The 17,648-nt window shown below is 34.4% G+C and overlaps 2 protein-coding genes across 6 annotated transcripts in view; both read right to left on the bottom strand.

The window, feature by feature from the left end:
- The window catches only part of LOC149774518 (uncharacterized), a 643,609-nt gene that overhangs the window by 165,170 nt on the left and 460,791 nt on the right, over positions 1–17,648 (bottom strand). The window lies entirely within an intron of this gene.
- LOC149774524 (eukaryotic translation initiation factor 4 gamma 1-like) overlaps positions 1–17,648 on the bottom strand; it is a 53,107-nt gene that overhangs the window by 32,243 nt on the left and 3,216 nt on the right. The window contains exons 3-11 of the mRNA XM_089945284.1: positions 16,197–16,256; positions 15,264–15,407; positions 14,725–14,804; positions 14,025–14,181; positions 13,451–13,555; positions 12,302–12,458; positions 11,814–11,938; positions 10,800–10,927; positions 7,605–7,773 (exon numbers count right to left, since the gene is read on the bottom strand). Of these exons, the coding sequence (XP_089801410.1) occupies positions 7,605–7,773; positions 10,800–10,927; positions 11,814–11,938; positions 12,302–12,458; positions 13,451–13,555; positions 14,025–14,181; positions 14,725–14,804; positions 15,264–15,407; positions 16,197–16,256 (1,125 nt within the window). The remainder of the gene's footprint in view (positions 1–7,604; positions 7,774–10,799; positions 10,928–11,813; positions 11,939–12,301; positions 12,459–13,450; positions 13,556–14,024; positions 14,182–14,724; positions 14,805–15,263; positions 15,408–16,196; positions 16,257–17,648) is intronic.

Genomic DNA, 17,648 nt, shown 5'->3' with positions numbered 1-17,648 from the left:
GACATTTATAAACAAACTCATTTATAAATTAGTCTTATAATGTTGGTGTGAAATTGTTTCATACTTTAATTAATGGGTTGGTTAAACTGTTTTTCCATTTACTTCCTAAGTTCCTAAACATATTTATGGTTTTGCGTCTATCTGTTGCATATTTGAGGAATGGCCGCACATGGTTTATTCACCAGGTGTGACAACATAATGGCATGATGTGATTTTTTTCCACCCAGGACTAACCTGTTGTGGAATGTATGAAATTGTAATAATTCAGAGAAAAAAGCCATGATGTCTTTTATTTTCAACTGAGACAAGAGAGCAGAAACTTAATATATCCACCCGAATTATGTATATATTTGATAGAGCTGATCTATAAAAAGAAAATAAATATAAAAGAATATATAGTACATGTATATGCAAATGTTGAATATTGACAAATACATAAATTGTTATCCAGTCTCAGCAACAAGGCATTTAGCTGTTCATCATGCTTGTCTGACACGGGTTAGATCAATGAAAGACGGGTAAATTTACTGCACTTAGTTCTCAAGAACACCTTACAACAGGAGTTACAGAAAGCGAGTCTGTAACAGATGGTCATAATGAGTTTACAAACATATATTAAATCAACGATATGGCACTTCTCATATTTTGCAATTGAATTATCAACATGCTTTAAATATTTTCTGCCTGGATGAAGATGAGGAATAGTGATTTAAATACGTACAAACATTCATAGCTATAGGACTAGCTACTTAAAAATATCAGTCGTCATTTCAAGTATAAAAATACCTAATAATTTGGTCGCCATTGACACTGATTGCAGAAGTGAACTTAAGTATGAAATTAATCAATGACACACGGTTAAGGTTTTGCTGAAGGGATACCCTATTATACACCTGGGCGTATCGAGCAGGTATTTATGTGCTTCGGGTCTGAGAATTTCATTGGATGCAGCAGCAAGTCACTGCATCCAATCAAAAAACAAGTTAAGATTCCTAAATGATCAAAACAAAGGAGCACACAACTTGAATGGGCAGATAAATAAGCAATGTTCCACTGCCGGTCCATGTTTGCACTAAGACCTTTCACTCAAGTACACCTGTACTGGCGATTTTTCTGGTACATAGTCATATTTTCGATTTTAAACATACATAGTATCCTTTTGAGGTCAATTGCTTCCACCATTTTCGGCCGCTATACAATGTACTAATGTTGTTTAGTTGGCATTACATACTAAGGGAGGCAACTCATGAGATCCAACAGATGTTGCTAGAACAAAGCAGCGATATATCTGTTCGATCCGCTAATGTGTAGATAGGGTTATCATATCAGAATCTTGGCTTGCGAAGATGTCGAGTCATATACTAATATCATTTAGAAACAAGTTTCTTACGTTGATTCTCACGTCCGAAGTTCATGTTCTGAATAGTTCCATTTACGAACGATATATTTTTTACATCTGTCAGAGAACTCTGTTTGCATGATTCCGTTAAATCCATTGTTGGACTTTGTGTGCATGTGTATTGTGTCACAGGCAGCAATGTAAAAACATTATAAATAACATCTCATTCCCGAAACTATATTGTCACTCGTTAGCAACTCGGCTTCATCCTGTTACAGCCATATCAGATGCGATTGTATCAGATCTATATACTTGTTTGTTTCATTGAAGTACTGCATTAAAGTACAAGCAGATTCATCTGATAAGGGCATTTCAAACTCCAACAATAATGGCAAAATTTTCAAAAAATATGAAACATGTAATTGATCTTGCCAAATCCTGGATTCAATTTGTTTTTGTCGAACATTCCACATCCATACTGCCCATTTCATTAAATGCTATCAAAATTTCAGATCAAAACATCTTTATCTCGTCATAAGCAATGTTTCCTATTTAAATATACACGGTTATTGATCTCTCTATTTTCTTTGTTGTATTCAAGGCTGCAAAATGCTTTCCCATTTTATTATGTAAAAAGTGTGCGTATTGATTTATATGAAGGTTATTTCAGTGTCTGTAATAACTATTCATCTCTAAGAAAACAATGACAACATCTAGTTTAAATGAAATTTTTAAATGAGTTGCAGGACACAGATAAAGTGCTTCGACTAAAGGTTTCTAGTTCAATCCCAGATCCATAATTAATTTAAAAGGATATAAGTTTACTTGTACAAATTATCACCTTCGCAAAAAGTTGAAAACATAGTTGCTATAAAACGCCATATAAAATGTTTATTGATTCTGAAGAAAATTATGTGCATTAGATTTTCCGTACTTTTTATACGAACTTGCTAACGCTAATTAAATTATGCTAATGCATAATTAATTTGCTGGACACTTTAAATGTGTCTTCTTTAATTTTTATATTTCTGCACGAACCAACCGCCATCACAAAATGCAAAATCTGGTCATCTTTTTAAATGTATAATATGCATTTAATTATTTGTTTTTATCATGACAGATTTAAACATTTTCGATTTATTGCTAACCATTTACCTCACTTTTGCTGAAGTTGTAGAATTGAAAAGATAGGGACCAAAATTTTATTTTCAACCTCATTCTTAGACACATGAGGGTCGCTATGTTTATTGAATTCGGTGTTGGATACAATTTGTGCAAAGCCTGAATAACACAACTTAAGGTAGCATGGCCACGAGGTAGCTGAGATTATGATTTGGTCCTTTACCTTATGATAGAGCAAATAAAACTATTTTCAAAGACAAAAATATGACTAAAGTTAAAATCTACTATCTAAGTAGACTTGTGTTTGTCAGGAAGTTTGGCTAATGATAATATTATTAAGCAAACTGAACCATCATGAAAATTATATTGGTATATGTATGCTAACCATACTTTGTCCAAAATGACAGATAGCACGAGATTGTCACGGTAATGTGTTTTCCAAATAAGGCTTGCTATGCTACGTTGGGATACTCTGTGATAACGTTATACATTCCAAATCATATGTTATGATTATGGTCTTAAACTAAGCAACAGATAGACGCAAAACCAACAAGTTGTGTAAAATTTGACAAATAATTTAATTCTCTATGTTATGAAATAAATATATTAGAGTAACTTACAGTATTATAAATTAAATTCAAAATAAACACTAAACGTTATAAACAAGTCTCACAGAAACGAGCGCTCGAATTAATTTCAGAAGTCGAATCTGCTAACGTACCTGAAATCTTGAATGTGCTAAAGTGTCAAAAGTTTTAATGTATGACATTGTCTAATAAACCGTATCATGGAACTCATAATAGTAATAACAATACTTTAATCCAGAGTCAACAAGCACTTTGTAATGAATAATCCAAACAATCGGTTCCCCTAGAATTATACCTAACCACAACGATAAATACATCTGTCGACTGTTATTAAAACCAGAACATAGGAAAATAGTAATGGATTAATTACCCTCTTCACTTTGCATGCACCCTTAGGGTCTACAACACAATGTTTTCCTGCTCGATCTATTTCGCAATACATCCAAAGTCACATGACACAACACAACAGAACACACAGGGCTGAATCACCCCACAATTTTACAGAGGTTCATTATTACGGTTAATTATAAGACATGTAAACATTCATTTATAGCTCTGATGTTATCTACTATCATGTGACAAACGGAAAAGACACAATATAGATATATATAACAGCTCCTTTCATAAATATTCATAACACACCCGCTCATAGAGAACGAGAAAGATTGATGCAAACATATATGAGAATATAACAATAAAATTACCAGGAATATATCTTATTAATGACAAACATTATATTCAAAATAAAGCAATATAGAACTTCCATACAAGTGAAAGTGCACCTGCTATTAAGATATCGTTTCCAGTAATGTGCCAAATATCCTGTATTCCTGCAACAGACTCAATATCAACTGTCGCTGAGTTTTGTTTTTCATTTTGTTGACGAAATTCTTACAAATCGTTAATCAATAGATTGGTTTGGCTAAATGGTCACTGTGAGTTGAAAAGCACACAGTTAATCCATTTTACGGAGCACTGCATCCTGGTGTCTGAGTGCTAAACTGTCCTTGTGATTCTGCCTAATTTCCTTGATGTCAGGGGAAATAACATATTCAGCATGGCTGGTAAATAGTCACCAGACTAGGCCAAGATTTTGCTAAACTTATTCCAAAATGTTGTATTTTTTAGAGAACCAATATAACAGTATTAAATAAATATCAAAACATGTTCAAGTTCATAAATGAAAACGAACACTTCCATAGTTAGCTCTGTAATATCAAAGCAAGTGTGACAAAAATTACTACATCCGTTATGTTTGCCTTTAAGAATAAACGAGGATCAATCAGTGATATAAAAAAAATATAATCAGTACAAAAAAGTCAACTATTCGATACATAACCGCCATGATGTATAGCGACGAATGACAAGACTTATTTAAGGATTGAACTCTGAATATTGCCAGAGAACCAGATCTATTAACAAAATGAACAGAGGCTAAATGAATTATGACACAGAGCATTAAGTTTACATTTTACAGAGTTGGCGGAAATGAGCCAAAGTATAAGATAACTGCTTGAAAGAATGAAATATATAACACTGAACATCGATACATGTCAACTGCTTGGAGAAATCTCAAGACTTGGAGTACATGGATGATTCAAGAGCAAAACACCTAACATTAATGCCAAGAGTACGAGTTTAATAAAGTTCCTGTTAAAAAAACTGTGTGGGATAAAGCCACGAGAGAAATTCTAAAGAAATGAATCAAATTAGATAATACAGTCAATGAGCAGTACAACCATAAAATAATAATGTTGATTGTTTGAGACAAGACCTTTCTGGTTGATAATATAAGCATTATACAATCAGGCACCTTTTGTGCAGTCTTTGCAGTGAGCAACAAAAACAAGTCAAAACATTTGAAAGTTTTTCGATTTCTCTTATCAAAACTTTCTTAAATATCTTCTTTCAATTTACATGGAATTGTATTTCTTCCCAAATGCAATTTCCAGTGCCATTGTACTTGCTGCAAAATTAAATAAACACATATTCTCTTAACTAAGTTAAAACTGAGTCATATACCGATATTTCAAAATGTCCACCATTACGAGTTAGCTTAGTTGCTCTTTTTCATCTTGTATATTGCTACAATCATGAATCAGGGCATTTATGAATTGGTACTCTAACAACTTATCTAATTTTATCCCCGTGACCTATCATAATCACATTTTCATCTTTAAGTAAGTCTATCTCTAATTAAGTCTAGTTATACAGAGCTTTGCTCTTTAGCAAACACAGTCTATGTGCATTTAGGCACTACGGAAATTTGCTTGTTATTGAGTTCATATAAGAATAGGATTGATCATGCATTTTGAAAATACATGTATCATGCTTATTGCTTTTGGATGTGTATTAACATAAAACAAAATAAATTAAAATTTTGAGCATTCAGAATTTTCTTTCCTGTTAATCTCTTGAAGTATGGCTTGCTAAACATTAGACAATTGATGTCCACTTCTATGCAAAATCAGTTAGTTTATGGTAGAAGCTGGCATCTCATCCTTTGTTCCAAGTGATCATATATCCCACTGCTGAGTTTTTCTTTTATCACACCAGTAGATAACTACAGATTTGCTTGCTATGATCAACAGTTAGGTCCAAACTTTGTCATACAGACTAGGTGTCTTGTGACAAGGTCAAACACTGCTTTAAAGAATTGTATGAAGCTGAAAGCTGGATAGAACTTTTGCAGACTCCATCCTTGTAAAACAAGTCTACCCATAAATCCAGTACAGTAGTCCCCCTCTTGAACGCCCCCACCCCCACCATGACTAGCGGCCACCCACTCCTTACAGCCAGAATCCGTTGGCACCGACGAGTTTATGTTCAAAATTACCCCTCACGAAAGGCCACCCGGCTAACGCGACCAGCGGTCAGTATATTAGTGCAATAATATAAAATTTACCCTTACAAGCGGCTGCATTTTATTGTAATATGTATCCAGAACCAGTATTTTATTCATAACGTGTGTTAAATAATCCGACTTCTGTTTCCTGATGTCAGGTTTTCGTTACTGAAAGAAGTGTTGACTAAAATACATGTACCACTACGGTTAATATTATATCATTTACGCCTCACGAGAAACCCCATTTATTCAGTAAAGCCGAGAAAGACTCAAATTTTAATCCATACAAAAGGGTAAGTACATGTAATCCAATTAACCTTACTGTTGTGTTATCATAAGATGTCCGGTTTAGTCACTCTGATAATTGTTAAGATTACAATTATTGAACAGTAGTAACAGCTGAGAAGTGGCAGTATCGATGTACAATACACAAGTCGGCAGGAAAATGGTTTGATAGCCTTTATTTCTCCCCTTAGTAGGATATTGAGCTTGTTCACTTTGATAATTAGTGGCAATTACTACTGACAATAATTGTCAATATTACAAGTCCTAACGGCCACAAGGTTAAATCTGCGTGATGTTAATGGTACATATCGAAGCCGTTTTGGCTTCTCTCACTTAGTGTAAAGAAATGTATAAAAACAATAGGGTACCAGACTGCGACTAACGAATCACGTGACATGATCACTTCCTTTAAAAACACACGGCAATTTGTTTAGTTGGCAACATGAATAACTTACTGCAAAAAGATCAATATGTCATCGAGGAAAAGAAAAATTCTCAGTTTAGAAGAGAAAGTGAAAGTAATTCAACTGACCGAGAGGTGGGTGTGTGTGTCGAGGATCCTTGCAGAAAACTATAATGTCGGAAAGACTCAGATAAACAATATCATGAAAGGTAAGGAATCAATTCTCCTGAAGTGGGAAGGTGAAATGGACGGAAAAAGGAAGATTATTTGAGCCAGGAGATGTTTGTATCTTGATTTGAATGACAAGAAAAAGCAACGATTTTGTCAGCTGAATTGGGATATGATGACTATACTGCACGTAACGGATGGTTACACAGATTTCAAGTGCGACACAATATTAAGTGTTCTGTCCATAGTGGAGAATCAGCTGATGTTAATAATGAAGTTGTCGAAGATTGAAACAAAAGACTAAACGATATATACAGGGGATATGACAGCAAAGGCTATTTTTAACTGTGACGAGACTGGTTTGTCTTTTAGACTGTTACCAACATAGTGACAGATTATGTGATCTGTAACATAATTATAAAGACAGTTTTAAGTCTATATCAAAGGTTATTCATAACATTCTTTTGAAAATGATGAAACAGTTTGTTTTACATTTATTTCAAAACATGAATGTGATTTTTTAATGAACATATTAAATGTTTTAGCATTAAATGTACTTGAGACTTTCTTCATATGTATTTACTATTCACATTTGTCATCCCCCTCTACAAAGGCAACTCTCATTATAAGGCCACTTCCCTGCTGCAATAGAGGTGGCCTTATAAGAGGGGGACTACTGTACTTTGAACTAGTCCTCATCTGGCTGCAATCCTCTGTACAACTATAAACAACCTAATTAACATTTCAGACCAATCTTGGCCTTTAATTTTTTACCATCTTTCCAAATATGATGTAAACAGCTGTTATGATTTTTTTTACACCTATTTGAGAAATATCACCCAAAAGAATCATTACCCCAACATCTTGTATATGCAGATATTCATCCATAACAGCACGGGTCTTGCTTAATATCTGGTCCTCTCTGAGCTCTTGGACAGGAATGGATGGCTTTTCCACAGTCTTGGCACGTTCAGGTTCTCGCCCACCACTCGTCTCTTCAGATGGTCTCTGGGCAACAATAGTCCTGAAAAGGATAACTATTTGCTTTAAAATCCAACTTTTTGACTCGCAATATCCTCAGAACAAAATGTCAACTTGGGTTAACTCTCTTGGAGAGAAACTTTTAAAATAGTTAAACTGATGAATCCAAACTATAACAAGCGCTGAACAATTCTTATCAATGAAAAGCAGTTCTTAAATATTCAACAAAAAGTTAAACGTCCAATTTGAGAAGTTACTGCCCACATTTTCATCTACTATCCTGTTGTTGAGAATTAACCATACATATTTATTATAGTATTGCCTTCACCAAAAGATAAATGTCGTAATGTTGCATTGTTTGGTGGGCTATTTTGCTATACTTGAAGGATTCAATATTGAAAGTGTCCCAGGTTAAATAAATAGTTATGTGTAACAGTACCAATTTAGAACTGGCAAACATTTACACTTAAAGAAGGATGTCAGCAACAAGATCTTATTGCAGTACAAGTCACCAATATTCTGAGATTTGTAAGGTTGTGCCAATCATGTCACATCACAAGTAGTGCAATAATTTTCTTCAATAAAATATTTATCATGATAGTATCGCAATTAAAATAAACTGAAAGTGTACAAAAGAGTTCATGTTTGCAAAAACATCATTAACATCATTACATGAATCCGCTGTAGGTTATGCTAAATTCCTGGAATGAATAAAAACGTCTTCCATTCCTTTTGATCTTTCTTATTAAAGGCTACTTAACACTATCAACTACACAATAATAATTCAAAAACATGTATATTATACTATTCAAGTGAATCCCCTGAATATCACAATAGGGGAGTTACAGAGGGTCTGTAAGAATTTGTTGTGATCCACTCAAAAAATGAAAATCACTCATTCTCTGGAGTTCTGAACACAGTTTATGATGGTGTGTGTGTGTCTCTCACATTATCCTGACACCAGGCCGACCAGTCCTTAACACTGACCTCTTAATGCTGAGCACCAAGCGAGGCAGCTGTTAGTACCATTTTTGTAAGTCTTTAGTATGACTCGGCCAGGGATTGAACCAACGACCTCCCGCATAAGAGGCAGACTCTCTAACCACTAGGCCACCGGAGCAGTTCAGCTTATGATGACATATTCCTGCAAACTATACATGCATAGACCGTAGAAATCATATCAGCCATGCACATGCAAGGTCACGTCTGGTTTTATATTAATGACCAATCTAAGAAACTGTGTAAAACTGGACTGTTAAAGGATGTATATATAAAAAATTGTCACAGTCCCTTAATTTGGACATGTTGCTGTCAATTGCTGGCACTTGCATTTGAATCATCAGGTACAGCAGTAGATTAATAATTAATCTACAGAAAGGAGTTACACGCTGAAATTCAAATACTTAGTTGGAACAAAGGAACCAGTATTTGCCAAACAAACCAAAACATACATAGTGTATTACTTAAACAATTATATCAAGGATTAATAATGGCTACCTCATCAAAGGACTAAAATTCTTCAAAATGTAATTGCGTTTCTTTGGCAGATAATTATGTGGATACAGCAGGTGCAGCATGTTGGAAGTGGCCATGTATTTTACTGTATTAAACCAGACATTTGTCACTTTCGGGGGTTCTTTTAATTTGAGGAAAAATGTCCGTTTTTGTCAAATCATAAAAACTGACCACATGAAAATTCAGGAATTCAGAGTCCTGTATACATAAGAAAACTGTAATAAGTAGTGATTTATTGGAAATGCTAACTTGGCAGCTGCAAGGGCTTTCTCTCTTTCCGATTCCTGAGAGGGACGGTTGGCTGGGGGCCCTGGTCGTCCAAATCCTCCTCGTCCACCTCCTCTGCGACCGCCCTCATCCTCAGACTTGTCCGCTTTGCTCAAAACAGAAAACTTACAAAGACAAACCCTTATCAGAATGTATGATATTCAACGGAAGTAGACATGAATTATCCTTTCAATGCTGTGGTAGTCTCCACTACGATCATCTTTGAGATTTCCCAAACTGGGATGGACAAGGTGAAGTGCTGTCAGATTAAAAGATTGTAATCTCTTTTTGAAACTAAACCCCAACTAAGGATTTTCCTCTCAACTTCAATACCAAAAGCTTTCAAATAATAAATCAAACAAGTGGCATTTTAAAGATGCCTATGACCTGCATTTTGATCCCACAAAGATGTAAAATGCATTAGCTTTAACCAACTTGACCAAAAACTAAAACCTTTAACTGTCGCCACCAGGAAGTTACTGTTCTGTCCCACTTCCCACTAGTTTCTACTGTCTCACTTCTCACTAATACATTACTGGCCAAGACCACTTAAAATCATGTTTATTTTCAAATATTCAACATTGCTATCCTGTAACTACTGACCATGTTTTAAAAGACAGTTCAGGGAGATAAACAAGGTAAAGGCAACAGAATGTGCATAACTGATACACATGATACAACATTTGATTCCGATATCAGAACTCAATCACACTGCACAATGTAAAGACAGGCAGTTATCAATCCCTGCATCACAGAGGCAAAACTTTTCATAAGGAGAAAAAGGTCTTCTAGTGAAATAGCTTGGAAAGTAGATGGTGTTTTGCATGGTGAGTAAAATTACAGAGCAATGTCAGATTTTGTATAGGGTGTCTATGATCCCCTGAATGGATATTTCATCCTTTCCCATCTTGGTTGCTTCCATGTGTTGATTTGGTCATAATGTGTTATTTTTCTTACACAAATGTTATATCCTCATCTAAAATTACACATAAACAAACTGGTACAGTAATCATTCATATCGGCATAACAATCAGAATTTTCACAATGTGATCATTATTCAAGCCATCATTTGATGCTGCAAATTGATAACCAAATACCTGAAAAATGAACGTTTTCCCTCTCAATTGAAATGGCACAATGCCGATAAAAACGGATCATCTAAAACATATCAAAATACAAATGTCACCTTGAAGAATTTTATTTACAAGAAAAAAATATCAGGTATCAATGAAATTGTAAAATCTTTTTTGCTTTATTTCTTATGGAGAATAAATCAATGTGTCATACCATTTGCCCGGTGCATTAGGTCGCTCTCCCTCCTGTGATCTGGCCACTACCCCTGTGCTACCCTTGAACCAGCAGAGCCGCGCAGCTCCACCACCTGGGCCAGGCGGAATGTTTTCGCTGTCACCCAGCTGAAACAATGTTGAAAAAAAAAGTTAAAATGGAGCAACTTTCTGCTTTCTATTTAGACATCTTTGAATTCAATAATCATTCTTCTTTGGTAAATACAGAAAATAGGCTTTATTTTCATAGACATTTGACAGTTGATCATAAAAAGCCTGCAACTGACATAGAGTACAAGATTTGAATAACCTTTGCCAAGTTCTGGCTCTTACTAACGAAAGGAATTCTCCATGCTAAATTATGCTCGATGGGCAAACTCTGACACTGCTGCATCACGAGAAGAACTGTTACCCCTCCATATTGAAAATTCACCATCAACCAAAGCAAAACGCTATCAGAAAGAGTGTAAAATTCATATGGCAACTCAAGTTTCTAAAGAGGTTTCTATTAGAATGCCAAACTGAAACTGACTTTTGATTAAGAAACTTTAAACATGTTAGATAATAAATCCATTCTGACACCTGGTCTAGTGATTTATGTAGATCAATTAGTAGCAACTATACTGCAGCAAAGTGCCTTAGCCAATGGCACACCACGGTAGTAGTCTTGGACTGATTCAATGTTCAGATTCAAACCCACACCCTTTCAGTTGCAAGGAGCCAATACTCTAACTACTAAGCCACCATGGCTCTTAAAATCCTCACTGACAATCCTATTGAAATTTCATGCCGTCTGAATTTGTTAAGGTTTTGTCCATTCCACTCGTGCAAGTGACAATTACATTTGAATTTTCTGCATTATTTTAAAACAGCAACCTATTACCTGGACAATAGCTTTAAGCAATCTGCACAGGCTTCTTTCCAGTTTGAAAATATTGGAATGGGTATTTATTAACATACAAGTCATTACAAGATGAGGTAAATAAAGTATATAACTGCACAAGAAGCGTCTTACCTTTGACAGTTTGAGTTTGGTGGGATCAATGGTTCGATCTGTCCAGAGTGGGGCTCGAGATACCGTGTTCCAACCATCTGCTCCACCACTCATGAAGCCACTGGGCTGTCCAGGTCTGCCACAACCTTCAGATTATAAAAAAAAATGAAAAAGATGTTGAGCATATCCATTCCAGAAGAAAATTTTAAAACCTTTACCGAAATACTGAACTCTAAACAGGTTCTAGAAGTTAAATACATTTTCTTAAGTACACTAGTTATTTATGAATATATTGCAAGTGAACACTACTAAAAACATTGGTCGCTGGCCTCTTTACCAACTTTCCCTTTAGAAAGGGTTGAATTGCTGTCAAAAGATGAAAAATCTTGGTTATTGAAATTAGCCCATTTTAACTTGTGTCTTATGCGGTATGACTTTACAACTGATACCACTAAGCCATATTAAATACCAACTTGCAGAGCAATGTTTACAATTCTGATGTTACTCACTTTCCTTCTGGGGTTTGGCTTGTGGCAAGGTTTGCACAAACATGGTCCAATCTTGCGCTTCTTGTGCTACTTCTCGATGAATCTGATCAATCGTTTTGGGGTTGATGTTGTCCCTTCTTGGCACCCTTCTTGGCACCTTTCTTGGCACCCATTTAGCCTGTAATTATCAGGATACAATATTTCAAAAATGAAATCGTGTCTCCTGATGATGCTTATGAGAATATATTCCATGCATGACACACTGTCAAGTCATGATACAATAGGTTACAAAATTTTAGGAAGACACATTATTCAGTAAGAGAAATGTAAATAGAGCTATTACAAAGTTTTAGGATGATACCTTAATCTCTAACAGTAATGTACTTATAACCTGAATGAAAGGGGACAGCTCTACAGGTACCAATCAATGTTTAACTATGCTATTGTAAAACTGGAATACCATGTTCATGAAGACATCCAAAATATTTTGGGATATATAACCAGATAAAGTGTGGATCGATTTAAACAATATGTAATAAAAATGCGGAAAAGTAAGAAAAGTCAAGACTTTTTTTCCAAGGAAACTATCAAGCTACACTACAAAAAATATACAAGTTTCATGACATGACTGCAAAGGTTTCTGAAACTATGTTAAGAAAACCAAGTGAATGTTCAAATGAATGATCTTTACTCCAGTATACCCCTCCAAACTTAGTTTTCAAGAGGAATAATAATCCTGACAAACGAAGATGGCTCGTATATTTATTCACAATTCACATGTCAGTCTGGCAGTAAATTTTTTCATATTACTAGAGATGAAGTCATAAAACAGCAGAAAATTCTACAGATGGATACAAAATGCCGTTACACATTATTATGCAAAGCTGTGCAGTATCAAAACCTTTTCTTAATTACCACAAATTCAACATAGCGTGAACTGTTTTGGGAGGGGCTTTCATTACATGTTTTAGTGACTATATCAAAATTGTGTCCATGTTTATTATCATACAAAAAATTACAAATGTACATTTTCAAATTTTCTGAAATGATATTTAATCTAAAGCTGAAACCTTGTAATTCAAAATGTCTATTACTATATGTACAAGTTTTACATGCTACAATTATTATGCTACATATTTTATATAACTTCATTTCGGAGCACACATTTACCTCTCTGAGTTCTATCACATCTTGTAGCATGAAGCGGACTCTAGATGACAACTTTTTCTCATTGACTATCTTCTGCATCTGCGCAAAGTATTGATCCATTCTAGGCTGTAACAAAAATTATCAATACATTAATAATACAGTTAACAGCCAAAGTGTAGATCTGCTTATAAATGAGGTCCAGCTGAGGTCACCAGCATTTAGGGTTGTTGATTTAATTACCAACTAAAGAGACCCACATATGCCAATACATTATGCCCTTGCAGATCAAGATCTATGCAGTTTGTAGTTGTACCAGACTTGTAAGCGATTATAAACAATATTTCATATATTAACCTGGAAATGTAAATACTGTCATCATCAGCTCAAGTTGAAACGCGATAAATGATGACATATTGGGATATAACATTTTGAAATTTACATGCTTTTGAAATCCTTTTTCAAGGGAAACTGCGTTAATGCCTGTAAAATGCAAAGGAATACACATCCTTTAATAAACAAGCACTCAAGTTTAGGCCTTGTCTTCAACCAAACATTAAGTGAACTTTTCAAAAAAGTACACAAAACGTGTACTTACTTTGGCCTTGTCTGTTTCAAGTTCCTTGCCTGTGGTTGTGAGCAATCTGCAAAGGCACTCCAAATTTTCCTCATCCTTGGTTCGCAAAAGTTTGAAGACACAGTCGTGCATGATATTTTCTGTGAGCATTTTCAGCTTAAACAATTCACCTATAAACCTGTTGAAAGAGAAGGCACAGCTGTATTAAATACACATCATACCCATCATAAATGAAAACCTTTAACCCAAACCTCACCTTCAAACTTATGTTAAAAAACAAAACTTGCAACAATGCCCTGCCCAAAAAATAGTACCTTCCTCTCACCCTGCTTGTGTAGGCAAAACTGTTGACAATACCACTGTGGTCAAAAAAGGGATGATATGGGCTATGCAAAATTCACTAATGTATGTTTGTCACAAAACCAAAGCTATTCCAAAAACAGCTCAGAAATGTTTCCGATATCTAAAATAAGAACAAATACTAAATCTCTCCACCATTTACATTTCAGGATGGATATGAATATACAAAGTGGGACTCTTACTAGTAAGGTACAATTTGTGCTATAACATGGGTGTCTTGATGTATTAAATGCTTATTAATAACGTGCAGCCAAGAAAACTTTACAAAAAAGCAATTTGGACTCCGCATTCCATGATAGTTTCTGAATCTTAAGAACTGTTTTGTGAGAAACCTTGTGCAGGTTCAAGAGAGCAAGTATACCTTATATTTCCTAAAGATCTCCTTTTGGATTTAGTTTCTTCATCTTCCAGTTCTTCCTTCATCTGCTGCTTTTGTTCCTCCTGAAAGGATAATTTTGAGCCTGTTGTAAAGTCAAAGCGATATCAAACGCTCAAGAAAACCATCATCCCTGCATCTATTGTCATTTTATTGGCACAAGCTGCAACAACAATTTAGGCTCGATGCAAGAAAGGCTCCAGCCTATAAATTTATGTAGTCTGTCTTTAATTTAGTGATTAACACTCAATACAATTGTTTGGAAAACTACTGAGCTGCAAACCCTTCAATAACCTTATCAATATTTGCCACAAGTGGGACCATTGTAGGTCAGATGAAATAAAGCCTGTGCTATTTTCATCTTGGAAAACATGTTTAAGAAGTTGTATACTTTAACAATCAAGTGAAATGGTCCACAAATCAATTCTGATGTTTTAAAAAAAAACAGGATAAAAAAGCATAGCAGCAACATTATAAAGCCAACACTTAATCTTTTTTCAAATCTTGCTCGATTGGTCTCTTACCGTAGTAGCCTTCTCTATTTCCTTCCTCTTGGAATCAAATTCTTTCTCTGAAGAATTGGCCTTTTCATATTCCCGTTGACATCTTGTTAAAAGCAAGGCTCGGAAGTTGACATCTCCCTGCTTACTTTCTGCTGGGACTTTAAACTACAATGAATTGAAGGGCATGAACTGTTGTAAATTGAAGTATCAGGTCTGTAAATATTTGATTGAACTCATTTTTATTTTTTTATTGAAGAAAAAATCTTATGGAATTTCATTTCATGCACATTGTGTTGCCTGCAGTTTTCTTTTTGTTGATGTTTCTCATAGGTTTCTCTCATTTACACAAGACTTGAATATTTTCAAAACGAATTCTCCAGGACCTAAGTCACAAAAATTAAATAATATCTGTAATTATTTCTCTGAAGTTGCAGAAAAAAATATATTACTATTCAACATTTTCATGTTCAGATTTTTTCCTGCCCAAGATTTGTGTTATATATAAGCTGACATGGATAACATGTCAACTATCTAGATAACAAACATTCTAATGGACAGCTAACAAAATGAATCACTAGCTAGGTGGGATCAAATGTATTTTGGTGACCATACAATAGCCCAAAGAAGTAGGGTTATGCACCTAGATAGAACTATCCTTGTTCATCAGATTAGAACCGATATATAGTTCCTTAAAACATTTTTTCACAAATATTCATCTAATTTAATACAATTTTCATAATATTCTTATAGGTAGGGTTATATTCACTCAATGATCTTTTATTTTAAAAGAATTTAAAACTGATTTCAAAGACATAATGGCAAAACATTATCTCTGGGACAGAGGCAAATTTTACTCTTTCATGTGGAGCTGCAACAGGACAAATGCTTCAAATAATATAAATATTACAAGTTAAGGTCTGCATATAATGATTGACCTCCTTTCAAATTACTTACCATAGATAAACATCTGCACATATTGGCATAGACTCCCATAAATCCTGGATCACTAATAGCCTGAAATCAGAAAATAATAATAGTAATAATAATAATAATAAATTTGTGCTTCAGCATACATGATAACACCTCCCAACCCACCACACCCAGGATTGTGGTATTGCTATTATCAGTGGCCAATAAAGCTTAATTTGCATGCCAAAAGTGGATCTATAAAATACGTATCAAAATTATAGCACCTATTGAAAACATCCTTCTTGCTACTAAAGTGGTTCTGTAGCAAGTCAAATTCTTTCAGAGAGGGCAAAATCCATATGGATTATAAGCAGAATACAAACACAAAATCATGAAAATTTATTTATATTCAGCACTCCTTTTAACTAGCATATGTGTAACTTTCGTTGAATGATAGTGAACTGACAATCAAACATAAGCATGATCAGTATTACAATAGTCGCATTAAAAGTTCACAAAGCACTGCTTTGTCCTCTTTTCTGATCTGATATTTTGAAACTTGAAAACATCCATCTGCTCCAACATTGAACATCATATAATATCCACAACTCACCCCGTAAAACATTTTGATTGACATCTGGCACCATTGTCTCTAAAGGTATAGACTGGTCCACTAACTAGCTTATCAAGACAATAAATCTGAGGAAAATTTCAAATTTGAAGAAACATGTCTCTTTGTTCTATTGAAAATTGGTCACATAAAGTTTACAAATATATATATATATATATATATATATATATATATATATATATATATATATATATATATATATATATATATATATATATATATATATATATATCATGAAGTGCTCTTGCCCCATTATAATGCAAGTCATCTTATTCAGAAGTCTCAAATTAATAAGAGCACAATTAAAAAGAAAATAAGAATGACAAAACAATTTGTATTGCTTTGTTTTTATCTTTCTATTTATCAAAAAAAAGCAAAAGCCACATGCAAAAAACCTAATTTGGTGCAGAAAAAAAGTGTCATCATTATCCCGAAAATGTAGTGTTTGGCATGTATGTCACCAGCTGGCTGACTGTCCCCCTTTTTGTTGTTGCAAACCATAGAGTTTTTCCTCCCAAGGCTTAAAAAAAATTCCCAAAGTTGATTTGTACATCTAATTGAGATGGTTTTGCCCAGGACTTGAAGTGCTTAGTAAACTATATATACTACATTATAATATACAAGTTTTAAAAAACATACCTTCCTACCCAGTGCCATAGTACACACATTTTTTACTGCATAATATGGTTGGTTAATATAAAAGTAAAACATGAAAGCAAATGTACATCTTACAGCAAAATAATCGTCTCTGCCGAGATTAAGCTTTGTTGAAAATCTGGACTTTTAACACAAATATTCCATGGGAACGTCATAATTGTAATAATATCCAGAGTACCTGGTTAACTGAAATGTACATTAAATTCAAC

Source organism: Sinohyriopsis cumingii, unplaced genomic scaffold (genome assembly GCF_028554795.1).
Source record: "Sinohyriopsis cumingii isolate HCF-2022 unplaced genomic scaffold, ASM2855479v2 utg000229l, whole genome shotgun sequence".
NCBI classification, from domain to species: Eukaryota; Metazoa; Mollusca; class Bivalvia; order Unionida; family Unionidae; genus Sinohyriopsis; species Sinohyriopsis cumingii.
The sequence above is the reverse complement of the archived record's forward strand: the minus strand, read 5'-3'. Positions and strand labels throughout refer to the sequence as shown.